The 16,690-nt window shown below is 44.5% G+C and overlaps 1 protein-coding gene across 4 annotated transcripts in view; it reads left to right on the top strand.

Annotated features, from left to right (window-relative positions):
- Window positions 1-16,690, top strand: part of LOC122715323 (nephrin) — a 220,543-nt gene that overhangs the window by 200,731 nt on the left and 3,122 nt on the right. For 3 of the 4 annotated variants that reach the window (XM_043937420.1, XM_043937423.1, XM_043937421.1), the window contains exons 12-13: window positions 3,103-3,423; window positions 12,537-12,767. In XM_043937420.1, the coding sequence (XP_043793355.1) occupies window positions 3,103-3,423; window positions 12,537-12,767 (552 nt within the window). The remainder of the gene's footprint in view (window positions 1-3,102; window positions 3,424-12,536; window positions 12,768-16,690) is intronic. The other variant, XM_043937424.1, reaches the window with a different exon arrangement.

Genomic DNA, 16,690 nt, shown 5'->3' with positions numbered 1-16,690 from the left:
GGAGGGCATCGAATTTTCCAAGGGAGAGGAGAGGAGAGGAGAGGAGAGAAGAGAAGAGGCCCCTTTTTCGGGAGGGAGATGCCTCGAACGAGGGGGAGGTCGAGAGTTCAAAATCCTGACAGATATTCGGGAATTATCGCCGCGCGTACAATGCGATGCTACCAATCATCGAGCGGTAAACCGACATTAATCCGCGAGCGGATTTTCGCAGCGCGGCCTCGCCTCGATGTCTTTTTATCCGCGTGTGATCGAGAATGACGTTGACGCGCCGAAAACGTATTGACGTTGACGAATACACGTGCGTATCGTGTGTGTGTGTGCGTGTACATGTGTACGCGCGGTTAAATCGAGGTCTTTTCTTCTTTGTTCGAAACGAGGGAATTTTCATCGCGTTTACTCCTCTTCTCCCCGTTCTACCGTGGTTGTTATTTTTTTTTTTTTTCCACCTTTGTTCGACGAAAAAATTATCGGACGAACAAAAGATCCGTCAAAGTCTATTTGGATCGCTCCGACCGGAGGAATAATCCGCGCCAACGCCTACATATTTTTCGCGCTCGACCCAAAATTAAAGTTATTACCTTTCGCGCGAACAGATTTCTAAAAATTTAAAGAGGGAGAGTTGGAAGATTTGTCGGTTGTTGGCGAATAATATGGTTGGGAAATAATTGGAGGGATATTAACAGTTGTAAGAGATGTAAGAATGATAGGGTGTGATTGTTTACGAAATTACTTTTCTTCGAGTTTTTTTTTTCAAAATATGAGAAACGAATGAACGATAATAAAAGTTGATATATTATTATATATGAGGTAGATTAGAATTAATACATAAATATCTGTGGCACGGGTGGACGTAAGTAAAATTAATTTTAGTTTTGCAAAGTTTTGAAAGAATAAAATATACATAGGAACATATAAAAAAATCATTACATTTGTGAATTTCCAACACGAATTTACAAAAAAAGAATATAAAATTATTCTTATAATTTATAAATTGAAATAAATGAGATATCGAGATTATGAAATTGAAATTTGAATGCTTCTTAATATAAATTTAACGGAATATTTCTCAATTACCAAAGTGCGACCGATTAAATATATCTTGTTTAATCCACGTTTAAAAAGATATATACACCATTACATCGAAACAATTACTTTTTACTTTAAATTTAAAAACGAATTTTCTCCCCTTTAATAATACGCGTTATTCGAACCGCTGTATCAGAGTGGTCTTGGATCCGCGGCGGCGCAACCTTTCGGCCCGTTCTCTCATTCATCCGCAGCGAACCGGAAATCGGTCCTCGAGGAAACGAAATTATTTTCGAATCTGTCGTTATATTGGTATTGGATATTGCGTGGCAAGAAAGTCGAGGTCACAGCCTGTGCGCGGAAACGCGGTTCAAAGAAAGTTCGTAAGCTCGTTACTCGCCCCGGGTTTTCGAACCATTGTTCGCCCCCGTTCACCCCCGATGGAAAAAAAAAAAAAAAACGGGAAAAAAAAGAAAAATTTGTTTTCCGCCAGATTTCCGGTGGACGTAGCTAAATTTTAAAAAGCGAAAGAAAAGAATCGCGAGAACGTCATTACCCTCGGCCCCGATGTTGATTAAATAACGGGAGTGTAACGAGGCGGCGCGTCGACTGCCTCCAACTGCCTCGTGGGAAAAGGAATAAAAAAAAAATAAACGAATAAAAATATATATGTATATACACACACACACACGGTGCGTGCATTTTTCGAATAAGTTATAAACGGAAGGGATGTAAACGGTTTATCGGGGATGGAATTTTCGATCCGTGGTGGAAAAAATAAAAAAAGAAAGCGTCTTTTCCGACTTTGCTCGCGCGATATTACGATACCGGATGAAAATAAATTGAACAACCGGAGGAGGCAGGGGGCGGATGAAAGAGGGGAACGAGCAGAAGATTTTTAGGGCCGATCTGTAAATAGGCGTGGGAAGGAGAGGAAAAAAAGAGCAGTAATAGGATGCGGAGGAAAATAAAGTGGCGAGGGATTCTCTTTCAACCCGTTCACTCGCTTCGAAGGGGAAGACGAACAATATTTATTTTCCCTGCTGGAAACTCGTGATAGCTGTCTGTTTGAGAAGGAAGGGAAATTTTATTTAGAAATAGGAATAGAGCCGAAGAGAGAGAGGTAAGGATAAAAGGAGGGGAAAGAAAAGGAAAGGAAAAGGAGAGAAAAGTCAGCCGAGGAATCGGCGAATACAACGAAAAAGAAGAAGAAAAGGGATACGTCTGTGACACTGTTGCGCTGTCCCAGCTACGTTAAATCCTTGCCACTCGCAAACATTTTTCACCGAGAGAGGGGAGAGCCAACCTGTAGAGCGTGTACAAAGAGCGTATCCTGGAAATATTAGCGGACAAGGAAAGGGCGAGAAACGATAACGAAACGAGAGAGAGATTTCGGTTGGAGAAGGATATAAATTCGAGCGATCGGTGGAGAGGAGGATATATATATAAAATCTGGCGGAGGAAATAATTTTCATCGTTCGTTTGATACCGCGGCGCGGTTGACAAAAGCGGGGGGTGATAATAAGCGGTGGAGAGAGACGAAAACGTTTCTCGCTTCTCCCCCGTTTGGCGAAGCTTTGGTCAGAGCTTGGGGACGGATTCCGGCGCAAAGTAGCCGAGGAATATTGCGAGTTAAAAGGGCGGGCGAGCCGCGGACCCCGTCCGTTTACAATCGCAACGTTTCTAAAGGGGCAGCCAAGACTGAAATCCTTTACGAAGCAATTTCACGCGCCGCGTCGTTTTAATATTCGAACCTTCCGGAAGTACGTCAACTTTTGCTCGACGAAATGTAACCGTCCTCCCCTTCGACGAGACACTCGAGGTAAACGACGAGGATCGATCGTCGCCCCCTCCTTGTCGCGACAAGATCGGTACACACACTAGGTGTGCGTAGCTGTTGTTGTTATCTAATAATTCGCTGAGAGAGAGGGAGGGAGGGAGGGAGGGAAGAAAAAGGTGGGAAAGGAGTTTCGTAAAATTTTAACGATCTCTCCACTTCCCTCCTCCTCTCCAACCCATTTCAGTCATACTGAAATCGTGCCATTTAACTGTGCGCGGTGACGTTTCTCGTTTCAGGAAAACCATTTCCGGTCCGTAACTGCACGCTCGCGAACCAGACTTACACCAGCGTCGAGGTGAAATGCGTGGCTGGCTACGATGGAGGGCTTCCGCAAAAATTCATCCTGGAGGTGTACCACGGCGACGTGGATTTCCTGTCTAACAGCCAACCCCTCTATAACGTTTCGAACGCCGACGAGCCGAGTTTCTCCCTCGCGGGGTTGGAGGCGTCCGTCGAGGCCGGGGTGCACGTAGCCGTGTACGCGGTGAATGCCAAAGGTCGGAGTCAACCAGTCATTCTCAGCGAGGTCACCTACAGGGATGCGGAGAAACGCACCGGTAAAAGAAAAGAAGAATTCACGTTTTTCTTCTTTTTTCCGCCTCTCCTTTCTCCGCCTCGCCAAGGTCCCGATATTTTCCACATTATATCCTTATGCATCTCTCGTCTCGAATGATATCGATAAAACAACGAGACTTTTCAAAAATTTATCCTATCGAAACGGATAAAATTCAGTCTTTTTCACCGGTTAATTAAATCGATATGATGGGAAATTTAATTCTTCTAGGCGAGATGTATCGATATATATTAATTTAACGAGGTGGTGGAGATTTTTGGAGAGGTAGGGGCGAGGAAAGAATGGGATAAGCAAAGTGACGGAATGAGAAATGGAGTGTCGTGCGTAAGCTTAGTCGTACAAACGCGGGGAACGCGTTCAAGGAGAAACGAGGCGTGTTAGGTTGACCCTGATCAATATAGTGACCGGCACCGATGTCAAGGAGATTAACAAAGCGTTCGGGGATTCAGCGAGGCAAGGTCGGTGCCTGGTTCCTGCGGGTTCCTGCGCCGCCTTTGAAACGGATGGTAGCTGGTTTCCCGGGTGGGTGGTGTCAACGACGAGATTAGTAAGCAAGACGAATCGCCACCCTCGAGACAACACACCACGAGACGTATGCACCACACCCATTACGTGTCCGTGTGGACATTGTGTGTGCGTGTGTGTATGTTACCTTAGGCCGTTATAACGTTATATATATCCGTTCGAGAAAATCGGCCCTGCCAACCTTCGTCGATCGTCCATAATTTTCAATTCTTTTTCGAAAATCGATTTTGCATTTCCAATAATACTCGACGCTTCTCGTTAAAATTCTACAACGTTTTCTCTGTAAAGGAAATAATAATAATAATAATAATAATAATAATAATAATAATAATAATAAATATCGATTTTAACACGTATGTTTAGAAAGGATTTTCCATTTTTTTTTCCTTTTTTTTTTTTTTTCAAATACTATTGGTATACTCTGGTCGGTTACAAACAAAAACGGAACAACTCGTAAATAACCCTCTGTGGAGGACGCGTTTATTCATTTCCATCGCGCGTATCCGAGCGTAACCCGACCCGACGATCGGGGGATAGAAAAGCTGATAGAAAAAAATGGTTGGCGAAACGAAGAGAGAGAGAGAGAGACAGAGAGAGAGGGAAAAGAAGAAAGGAAAAAGGGGGGAAGAGATGAGCGAAAAGCGAAAAGAGCTCGAAGGAAGGAAGGGAGGAAGGGAGGATGGAAAAATGTAAAAGGATTTGTCGCGGGATAAGTCGCGGGGTGGGTGACGTCGTGTGTAACACGCGCGATCGTAAATATCAGGATGGCGTGGAGTTTACAACGAGGTAAAACGGAGGGCACCAAATCAATTGTCAGTAAAGTGATTTACGGTCGCCGCGGCGTCTATCAATTTGCAAGCGGGAGATGCGAGCGAGCGTGGAACGCGCGCTTACCACCACCACAACCATCGTGCCGCGCTACTTACATCCTCGTCTCCTCTCTCTCTCTCTCTCTTCCGCGCTCGCTGAACCGCCGCCGACTTCTCGTACATCAACTTCTCGACATTCAAGAACAAACGACCATTACTTACGCTCCCTCCCTCTTCCTCTCGCCCTCTCTCTTCATCTCCCTATCTCTCAGACCGCATTTGATTATCTTTCGATTAGGGAGAGGGAAAGGAGAGAGGAATAGAGAGAGAGAGAGAGAGAGAGAGAGAGGACGAGACAAGCTCTCGGCTACTTACCATTAAAACTATCCCCGCGTTGGAACTCGATCGGCGAAACGACCGGCAGCCAACGACGAGCCAACTCGAAAGTCGATTAGCGCGTAATTAAGACATTAGCTAGAAACTTGCGGCTATTTAAATAGCTCGACGACCTTTCTTCTCTTCGTTACACCCCTCCTCGGTTTTCATATTTGACGCCACTTCCGTAATTGGTAATTGGCGAGCCAAGTCCAAGAGCTGAAAAAAAAAGGATATCCTATCTATCGAACGCTAGATCTCGATTCCCCTCCTTTCTTTCCTCGATGCGTTGGAGGGGAAAAATTTTTTTCCCCACTCGGAGCAACGAGCATCGAATTAAGGAAAGCAATTACGGATAATGGTCCCAACGGCACCCACCACCGCCGTACAGACAAGTCGGAGGGAAGAAAAACGAAAGATAAGGATTGGAGAGAGAGAGAGAGAGAGAGAGAGAGTGGAGAAGGCAGAAGAGATACGGATGTACAGGATGGTCGTTAAGCGGCTGCGCTTTCTCTCGCTTCGTCTTGCTCGCGTGCCCCCCCCCCCTCCACCTCCCGCCTAACCGGTCCGCTCGTCTTTTTGGACATTAAACCGTTTCGCGTGCGGTAATTTTGCCTGGGTCATTTTTGCCGCTCTTCTTGCTCCGTCGTTAACTTCACTTACCTCTGTTTACCCCCTCCCTCCTCCCCAATCCCCCCTTCTCTTCGTCCCGCTTACTTATATATCCCCTCCCCTCCTTTCCTTCTCGATTTTATCCATCCTTTCCTTTCTCGCTTCGACGAATCCGTTCAACGATTAACTTACCATCTCTTCTCCCTTCGACGATCGAATCTTTCCAAGTCCCTTCGTCACGAACGAACAATCTCGAATGGAGCAATAATGGATGGAAGGAAGGGAATTATTATTATTATTATTATTATTATTATTATTATACCCGATATATTCGAAAGATTCGAAGAACTCGAGTGAGAGAGAGCTTTCACGTGCAAAATACCATAAATATTTCAACCGTGATTATTCCCAACGAATATCTCGTTAACCTACATATTAATATTTAAATTGGCAGAGTGGTAAAGAAAAAACAAAAAAATTTTCACTCGAAATTCAAAAGATAATATTTCCCCGTAAAAATCTCTTTCTCTCTCATTCTCATCAATCTCTCTCTCTATATATATATCCCCGATCCCTATCTAGGAATCAAAGATACCTAGATAGAAGGAAACGAGCGCGTTCGAACAGATCGCGTTCCTGGGTAAACATCTGCGAAATTGAACGCAGCAGAAATTCGTTTTTCCGAAAATTGTGTATGGGTGAGAGATGGGGAGAGGGCGTGAGCGTGTTTCTTGCAGCGAGAAAACGGCGATTGGTCGCGGGGAAGGTAGGGGGGAGGGAGGGGAGACGCGACCGAGAAAATTGAATTTCGCGATTCCGGTGGCCGATCCCGGTGGCGGGGGCAACGGAGAAATGGACGCGCGCTCGTGCGACACGAGGTGGGGAGTGGGGAGGATGTTAAACAAGTGAGTCGCGTGTCCCGCGTGAGGCGACGACGGTTCGTTTGCGGCAACTCTCTCTCTCTCTCTCTCTCTCTCTCTCTCTCTCCCCCCTCCACCTCGGTTTCAAGCGTGGCGCGCGCGTGTTCACGCATACGCGGGTGATCGAAGGCTTCGAGCATAACGTATCCAGATGTAACTCATCGCGCCGTAAAAGCCGATACCACGCCGTTTACCGTTCGCCCGTACGTACGTTAACGTACGTCAATTAAAGGACGATCAAACCGACACGCGTTTCCGTAACACGCAACCGTGTGCTATCGATTAGCTTTTCAACGGTGGCACGGTTGCTCTTGTAACCGAATATATCCGATTTTCCGATGTGCTTAAATGGGATGTTTTATCCCCCTCCGTTTAAACGGCCAATTGAAAACCGCCAACGGTGTCCGTTTACACGAACGTTTCGGGGGATAGTAAACTTTGGATCATCTTCGAATATCGAGAATGGATTCGTTGATTATCCAACCGTATCGATTCTCACAAATGACACATTTCTCCCAAAGATTCGATGGAGATTCCGGTGGAGAATTTCAACATCGGATCTCGTGCATCGTTTGAAACGAAACGCGGCCTAGAAAGCTCGACGGACGGGCGCTGATTGGCGAGTACGTGTCTGAACCGCAAAATCCAGGCCCGGTGTTCCGTTTTCGTGGGTTGGTTCCGGTCTCCGTCTCTTGAAACTCGGCTCACGCCACGGTGAAGATCGATCGGTCGTCGAAGGCGATTCGCGGGAAGGCACAACGTCAGCGATACAAATTGCCCCTTGTCCTTCCCTCGCGATCTCCTCTCTTCGGCTTTTGGATGTTTGGAGGAGGGAAAGAGCTTTGCTTTAAATTCAATTAAAGCAGATATAAAGCAAGAAATATTCTCTTGCTGCTGTAATATATTCCAAAATGGGAGTTTATATCAAGGTGGCGTACCCAGTTATCCGACAATTTCGTCCGTCCCGTGGAAAATGGCGGTGGAAATTCTCCTCGAACGTACGTAACGAGAAGTATCGCAACGGCCCGCTCTCGCGTTTAAACCTCTCAACTAGGTGTCCCAGTATTAAATGACCCGCTCTTCGACCGAAATCTTTACATCTATCCACCCGTAATACCCGTGATAACGGTATGTTCGAGCTAGTAAGACCTTTGTTCGAAAGGGTCCGCTCCTACTTTACGGGCAATTGATCAAAGTTTGGTCGAGGCTTTGGATGACCTGTGCGCTTGAAAAGGGATTGAGAGTAGAAATTATTACCGGACGAAAGGGAGTAGTAGTGAAATTTGCTTGGTTCGAAAATAATTTTTCGAAACGAAATAAGCAGATTAATTCGGCAGCAAATTAGTTGGGGAAATTATAGGCAAATCGATCGTATCTCTCACGGAGGAAGCAGAATTCCTCCAAGTGGAGTCAACCACCTCTCTCTCTCGGTTTCAAGGCGACTGCGGTTGAAAGGCGTCAGCTGCAACGAATTCTGAATCAGATTACGCGCGACCCATGAAATTTCCTCAGCCCTTCGCGAAACCTTTTTCGCATTTCCGCGAGAAAATTACACGCATCCAACACGAACCCGTGATGACGTGTGAGAATGCTTCATCGATAAACGAATAAATCGAAGATTCTCTCTCTCTCTCTTCGAATAATCGATGGAGGAAACGCGTCAAGAACGGGTGAAGCATAATTTGAATATTCTGTAAGAGGCGGAGAGAGACGAGTAGCAACGGTGGAAACTAGTAACAGCGAGTGTAATTTCGAAACCGATGGCCCGCGGGTATTCGGATTAAAGCGAAGTCGAAAGAAAGAAAGAGAGAGAGAGAGAGATTAGATAAAGGGTTCCATCGACACCGGGTAGCATTCCAACTGGTCCTACGATAATTGAGATTAGGATACTTGGCCCTAAGCCTTTCGAGCCTCCAACTATCGATCCCCCCTGCCGATAAACGTTTATTATGAACTAGATTCTCAAGATCGGCGAGTATATCGTCCTTTTACTATCTCTCTCTCTCTCTCTGTGAGCCAATCTCCCCTTCAGGTTTCGAGATTGAGGCGGTAATTGCTCCTCGATTTCACCTGTGCACACGGTTTTGGTTGTCGCGCGTGTTGCGATCCCCCGTGTGTACATACGCGAAGGGAAAGGGCGATGAGAGAAGAAGGTGTGGAGAGAGAGAAGAAGGGAGGAGGAGGGAAGGGAAGGGCGGCAATCAGTGACGAACTCTCGAGACTGTTCCGACTGATTGCAATTAAGAGGATACCAAACCGCCATCCAGCTCGCAACTTGACCGTATTAGCATCCCCTATCGCGCATCTAACCCCTTAAAGGGGACGATTCTTGATCTCAAACTCCATCGAGTTTATTCCAATTTTCGAGAGAAGAAGAAAGGGGAAAGGAGAGGACGAGGGTGCACGTTGAGCGATGGAGGTTGCCGGAGAAAGTAATATCGTGGTGGTTGGAAATCTCTTTAACTTGGGGTTCGGGGGTGGGAATGGAATAATTTTCAGAGCTGAAACGGACTTTGAGCCGTTGGTAATCCGGGTCGAAAGCGATCGGTCACGGAGGGCGAAAGAGATTCGCGTTTCATTAATTGAAAACGGGACCTAAAGGGGACACGTAAGTCGTCTTAGCCTCGGGGAAACGGACGGCGCAACATCGATTCGGGGTTAGCCTTTACGTTGAAATTAATCCAGGTGAGGCAAAGTTAGATCTGGCTCCGGCTAAGCCCGGCTTTTTGGTGACTTAGCCGGGCCGTATGACGTCCCAACCTCTGTCTTACTTCTTCCCTTATTCCCTCGACACATCGAGCGAAACTTATCCAACGACTTCCCCTCTTCAAATCTTATCTCGATCGAAGAGAAATTTTTCGCAAATTTCTCGACGATTAAAAACGAATCGATTTCGTTTCGCGATTTTCAAAGAATTTTTCTATTCTCCCTCCCTCTCTCTCTTTTCAGCCGCGAAAGAATGGAGAGGGCGCTGTTAAGACCGATTAGCGATCTAAACTTCGATGAACTCCTCGAGTTGGGGATGTGCGATTTCCCCCTCCGGTCCCCGGGAATCCCCCCCGTTAGAGACCTTAGAGATCCTCGTAGAGGATAGGTATAAGGTATAAGGAGCCGGTTTATCTTTAGTGCCCCGCCACCCAGACGTTTCTTCGCGTGGAACTCGATTAAACTTCCATTGCAACTTTTACGAGACATTGTCGGGGACTTAGAGAAGAAGGAGGAAGGAGGAGGTCTATATACGATGAATACGCGCCCATTTCCACTCCACGACAAGAAAGCACCCTCTGCTGCTGAAAAAAAAACTGGTAATTGATTAAAAAATTGCTCCGGTACGGGAGCGGTAAGGGAGGGATGAGAAGGATGAGAGGAGAGAAAAGCTGGCAAACTATCCGCGTGATTTAGGTGAATACCGCCGTCGTGAAACCCTGCGCGAGATATATATTTCCCCCCTCCCTCCTCTTCCTCCCTTGTTGGAACAACACCGCATCCCGACGCTGCAACTTTAACGAGAAATACGTCCACGCTTTCGAAGAATATACGGCCGGCCGCGAGTAAATCGCCCGATAATTGATCCGAGAAATTACACGTATGTACACCATCCGTTCCGAGCCGAGAGTGTACGTCCTATACCTATTTTATTATTATTATTTTCATTATTGTTATTATTATAGGATATATAAGAAGAAATCTGAAGAAATCTGCAATCTATAAAACTATTCGCCATGTTTTCCTGTCGCGCTACGTAGCTCCCCCTGGGAATACACAGAGTGTATTATCGCGGATGCGAGGATAGTTGCTCGCAATAGGCGCGGCGCAACGTGTCGATAAAACGCAGGAATAGTAGCTGCAAGAACGCGACAAGCGTGCTCTCGCTCCCCCAATGAACGCAACCTGTTCCGCAGGCTGCTGACGGCGGCGGCCGATTTACCGGGGCACCGTTCACATTATTTCGAACGTTTCTCCCTCGCGTGCCGATCCACCCGAAATAAACCGAAAGGCAAACGTCGTACGTTACGAAGGTTTAGGTTTAGGTTTAGCTTCAGAACTCGGGATTAAATCCCAAACTTTATCACCGCCCCGGCGAAATATACCTTCCCGCGCATAAGTAGATCGCGCCATCTATTTACGCGCGTATAAATACGCGCACACCTGTGTTGTGCATAACACGTGCGTATTGCGCATGCGTGTATGCATGCACGTATATTGTACGCCGTCGCGTACTTTCGCCTCGCGCTCAATCTCCATTCCCCTTTCTTTGCTTAAACTCGCTCGCTAAGAAAGTTTGAAGGGAGGGAGGGGAAGGTTTCCAGCAATCGGTTTTTCGTGCAAAAAGAGGGAGCTGCGACGCGTGGCCATACTTTCGCGAGAATTAAGAATCGTGCATTCGGGCCAACAGCTGGCCGACTCGAATCCCCGAAAAGGATACAGTTTTGTTAATTATCCGGCGAAAACAGCGGGCCGGCTCCCACGCTCCCTGCCACTATCACCCCCTCCCCCGTGGGAAGCAAGAATCGAGCTGCAAGATTTCTCGTCTCTCCCCAGATTTCTTTTTCTCTTTTTTCCTCGAATATTATTATTTATTATTGTTAACTATTCTCGAGAAAAATTGTGTATTTGAAGATTGAACGTATACAGTGAGTAGCTTGCTCCTCCTTGTCGCGAGATAAACGCTGAGAGCTCCGTTGACTAATCCAGTTCCCTCTAATTTTTTAACGTGCAAACATTTTGAATCGAGTCCAGAGCCAACTGGAATCCGCGCAAAGGCGTTTGCAGAGGCTGTGCTTTCCTCGGACCTGTGTACGTGCACGGTTTACCGCGGCGTGTTGCCCCGTACGAGAGGGTAAAAAAAAGGAAAAAAAAAAAAAAAAAAAAAAAAAAGGAGAGAAAAAAGAGAAAGAAAGATGGAGCAAATAGCCAGAGAGATCCGAGTTGGAAAGCAGTTTCTCTCCTTTCATAACTCTGTCACGCGTACGATTAATTTTTCTTCGCTCTCGATTCGATTTCGCGTCTCTTTTTCTTTCCTTTTTTACCCTCGAATTTTAATATTCTACTAAATATTTACGCGTTTATATAAGCGGAACGTGAAAAAAAAGAGATGAAAGGAGAGACGAGTCCTTAATTGGGGTAATTCATTTAATCCGGTAAGTGGCACGGAAGTTTGTTATCCAATGGTATAAAGTACCATTTTAATTGAAGTTTTGAATCGGTGACGATAGTTCGATAACTGATGACAATTAACACCGTAACGAATGGAACGAAATAAAACACGGACCCTTGTTTACGCTCCTCTGTCCTCGATAACCCATATTTTTTACCATCGTCCCCGATCGTAAATTTCCCTCCTTTATCCTCCCAATTCCAAATATATATATATATATATACACTTTACTCGAGTCCCTAAGAAGTTCTCCGTTTAAAATTTCATCGAATCTCGAACGAGATATTTTCGAACGAGTGCAAGATGAAGAAGAGATGAAGAGGGATAAGACGAAGATAAAAAAGATTCCGTCCCCGTTTCATAACGCGGTTTCATCACAATCATCCGTTCATTAACGTTTACACAGACGGATACATCACGATCCACTGGCACGAACGAACGAATAAAACGGGGCTGTTATTACCCGTTCCCATCGTTTAATTACGGCCGCGATAATTTTAAACAAATTACCGTTGTTCATTTGTCAATCCCCAGTCCCCTCGTAAATTTCATCGAGCCACCGACCCTGAAACGCCGCCGGAATTTGTTAATTACGTCGGCCGTTTAAACGTCGCGCCTCCCCTCCCCCCCCTTATTCTATCCATCCTGGTAGCGTCATCCCACTAACTATTACTGCGAAATTACGCCTCTGTTCAAGGACAAGACGCTGGGATCGTGTTATCGCCCTTGATAGGGGTTGTGGTCGGGGCGTTGGTCACCCTGGTGCTCGTCATACTCGTGGTGGTGGTACGCGTGCGTCGGGAACGCGTGTCGAAGCCACGCCACGAAAAACCGGCGGAGCTGAGCGAGCTACCCCCGCAGCAGTACCCGCTGCAGAACCCTCAGCAAACCGTGGAAACGGACCCAGACGTTATTCCGAATAAATTTGGTAAGTTTCTCGATGTCGCGGCGGAATCCATCCCCTTTGCTCTCGTTTCGTTTCCTTACCTTTTTGCCCATGGACAAAACGGGGCTTACAGGCTTATATCCTTGCCAATTTCGAAACAGCTTCTCGGATTTCGCTTACCTTCGTCCTCGGTGGATGGAGTAACTCGAATTAAAAATTTCGGGAAAATTGGTATACAGTTATGGTTGAAAACAGCAGGATCTGAAATCTCAGATCTTTGGACTCGACAATGTCCAGGGTACAATCTACTGAAGATCTCTACTCCATTAATTTCACTATCCTTAGCATTTGCCTCCGGCGTCCCAAACAACGTAGAAACTCTCTCGGATCCCCTAATTTCGCTTTATCCTCGCTGGCGTTGTCCAGCGTGCGATTATAACAATAAGATCTCGATCCCTATCAATTTCGTTTTCCTTATCCTCAGAGATAGGAAGCCGATAGGAAGGAAAAATCTCAAATCTCCAGTTCGAAAACACACATCGGAATCTAAAATCTCGAATCTTCGTTAATTTCACTGTCTTTCGCCCACAACATTGTCCACTAAGATCACTTTTACATTAATTTCACCGTCGGTGGCATTTGCCTCCGGCAAACAACGTACAAAATCTCTCGAGTCCTTACTCCCCTAATTTCGCTTTATCCTCGGCATATTGTCCAGCGTGCCATGTAACAATAAGATCTCGATCCCTGTTAATTTCGCTTTAGCCCTTAGCCTTATCCTCAGCAGTGCAGAGTAGCTCTATAGAAATCCGATAGGATCTAAAAATCTGAAATCATTTCGTACAATAAGCTCGATCTCAGGACCTAAACTTCAACATTGTCCATTACGATTTCAACCCCCTTAGCTGTCCAGCACGCGATATAATACAATAAGATCCCTATTAATTTCACTTATCCTCAGTAATGGAGAATACACGTAGGTCGATAGGAATTAAAAATCTCCATTTCATTCAGTATAATAAGTTCGATTTCAGGATCTAAAATTCTCAGATTTTCGTTAATTTCACTCCTTTCACTTCTTCAACATTGTCCATTACGATTTCAACCCCCTTAGCGTTGTCCAGCGTGCGATATAATACAATAAGATTTATTTCACTTAGCTTTATCCTCAGCATTGCAGAATACACGTAGCTAGGAAATAAAAATCACTTCGATAAAGCTCGATCTCAGGACCTAAAATTCTCAGATTTTCGTTAATTTCATTCTTCTTTCCCCTCCTCAATATTGTTCATATTCAACCCTTTGTTCAACGTGCGATAAGATCTCGATCTTATTAATTTCGCTGTTTTCAACATTGCAGAGTACTCGATAGGAATTAAAAATCTCAAATCTTTATTATATTCTGTACAATAATTTCGATTTCAGGAACTAAAATTCTCCGATTTTCGTTAATCTCACTGTCCTTTCTCCTCCTCAACGTTGTCCATTACGATCTCAATCTCTTCAGCATTGTCCAACATGCGATCCAAAATTTCGATCCTTATTAATTTCGCTGTCCTTATTCTCAGCAGTGCAGAATACACGTAGAAATCCAATAGAAAATTAAAAATCTCAAATCTTCGTTTAATTACAACACCGTTCGAAAACAGCATCGCAGAAAACACAAACAGTATCAGAATCTAAAATCTCGAATCTTCGTTAATTTCACTGTCTTTCACCCTCAACGACTTCAACCCCTTCAACGTTGTCCAGCGTGCGATATAATACAATTAGATCTCGATCCCTATTAATTTTTGTTATAGAATTTAAAGTTCACTGAAATTTTATATATATGATTTCATTATTGAATGTTGTCAGCAACATTACCATTTCATAGTTGGTAGCTATTCGTTTCTCTTCGTATTTCAAATGTTTTATAAACAGATACGCGCAATCACGTATAATCAAATATATTCATTCAGCTAAACCCGTATATTTTATTTATTGTTTCCCACTGCCCAGTCAACAATTTTGCTACTCTTAGCCTCAGCATTGCACGTAGCTCGATAGGAACTAAAAATCCCAAATCACTTCGTACAATAAGCTCGATCTCAGGACCTAAAATTCTCAGATTTTCGTTCATTTCACTTTCCCCTCCTCAATATTGTCCATATTCAACCCTTTCAGCATTGTTCAACATGCGATATAATACAATAAGATCCCTATTAATTTCGCTACTTTAAGTTCGATTTCAGGATCTAAAATTCTCAGATTTTCGTTAATCTCACTGTCCTCCTCCACTTTCCCCTCCTCAACATTGTCCATTATGACTTCAACTCTTTCAACATTGTCCATGCGATAAGATTTCAATCCCTATTAATTTCGTCCTTATCCTCAGCAGTGTAGAGTACACATAGCTCGATAGAAATAGAAATTAAAAATCTCAAACCTCCATTTTGTTAGTTATAACAACATCGCAGAAAACAAACGGTATCAGAATCTAAAATCTCGAATCTTCGTTCAATATATAATACAATAAAATCCCTATTAATTTCGCTACTCTAAGTTCGATTTCAGGATCTAAAATTCTCAGATTTTCGTTAATCTCACTGTCCTCCTCCACTTTCCCCTCCTCAACATGTCCATTATGACTTCAACTCTTTCAACATTGTCCATGCGATAAGATCTCGATCCCTATTAATTTTGCTACTCTTAGCCTCAGCATTGCACGTAGCTCGATAGGAAATAAAAATCCCAAATCACTTCGTACAATAAGCTCGATCTCAGGATCTAAAATTCTCAGATTTTCGTTCATTTCACTTTCCCCTCTTCAACATTGTCCATTATGACTTCAACTCTTTCAACATTGTCCATGCGATAAGATTTCAATCCCTATTAATTTCGTCCTTATCCTCAGCGGTGCAGAGTACACATAGCTCGATATAGAAATAGAAATTAAAAATCTCAAACCTCCATTTTGTTAGTTATAACAACATCGCAGAAAACAAACGATATCAGAATCTAAAATCTCGAATCTTCGTTCAATATATAATACAATAAAATCCCTATTAATTTCGCTAAACTCTTAACCTTATCCTCAGCAGGATATTGCAGGATACACGTAGCTCGATGGGAATTAAAAATCTCAAATCTCCGTTTCATTCAGTACAATAAGCTCGATTTCTACAAGATCTAAAATTCTCAGATTTTCGTTAATCTCCTTTCCCCTCCTCAACATTATGACTTCGACTCTTTCAACATTGTCCTATTAACTTCCTTATCCTCAGCATTACAGAGTACACGATAAAAACAAATACTCGAATGGCCGCACAGGGAAAAAACATTGTCCAAAACACCCAATACAAATTCAATCTCGAAAATCTCAAATCTTCGCTCCCAACACTGTCCGAGATACAAGGATTCCGCAGGAAAATCTCAAATCCCTGCTCCATTAATTTCACTGTCGTTAGCATTTGCCTCCAAACCATGCTTGCAAACAACGGTACAACGCGTAAACTCTCCTCTCCAGATCCTCGCTTCAACGTTATCCGGATAGAGCGTGCACGATAATAATAAGATCTCGATCCCCCTCGTCCGATCGATACGAATCATCGATTCTCGGAAAGAAGTGAAAAAGGAAAGAAAGAGACTTGGCTGGCACGCTTTCAACGAGGGATCGGGGTCGGTGCAAAACGATCGATCGCCGGTCTGGATTTTGCTCGAATAATAGGCAGGAAACGTTCTCGCAACGCGCAGTTAATCTAATTGCGCTGGTTACGCCGCGATTTGTAATAGCTGCGTGTATATAGATTTTATTCAATTACCGCGGCTTACACGGGTGGCGGATGGCGGTATTTCATCCCCAACAAAAGAGATCGAGCCAGCGCGCCAGATATTTTCCGAAAAACATTTTCCATTTGCATCGGGTGAGGGGAGCGCGGACTCGCGATCGATTGGTTCGATTACGTGGGGGGAGGGGAGGGTAG

The sequence above is a fragment of the Apis laboriosa genome, unplaced genomic scaffold, assembly GCF_014066325.1.
Source record: "Apis laboriosa isolate Shangri-la unplaced genomic scaffold, ASM1406632v1 scaffold34_cov151, whole genome shotgun sequence".
NCBI classification, from domain to species: domain Eukaryota; kingdom Metazoa; phylum Arthropoda; class Insecta; order Hymenoptera; family Apidae; genus Apis; species Apis laboriosa.
This window is presented reverse-complemented; position numbering and strand designations above follow the sequence as displayed.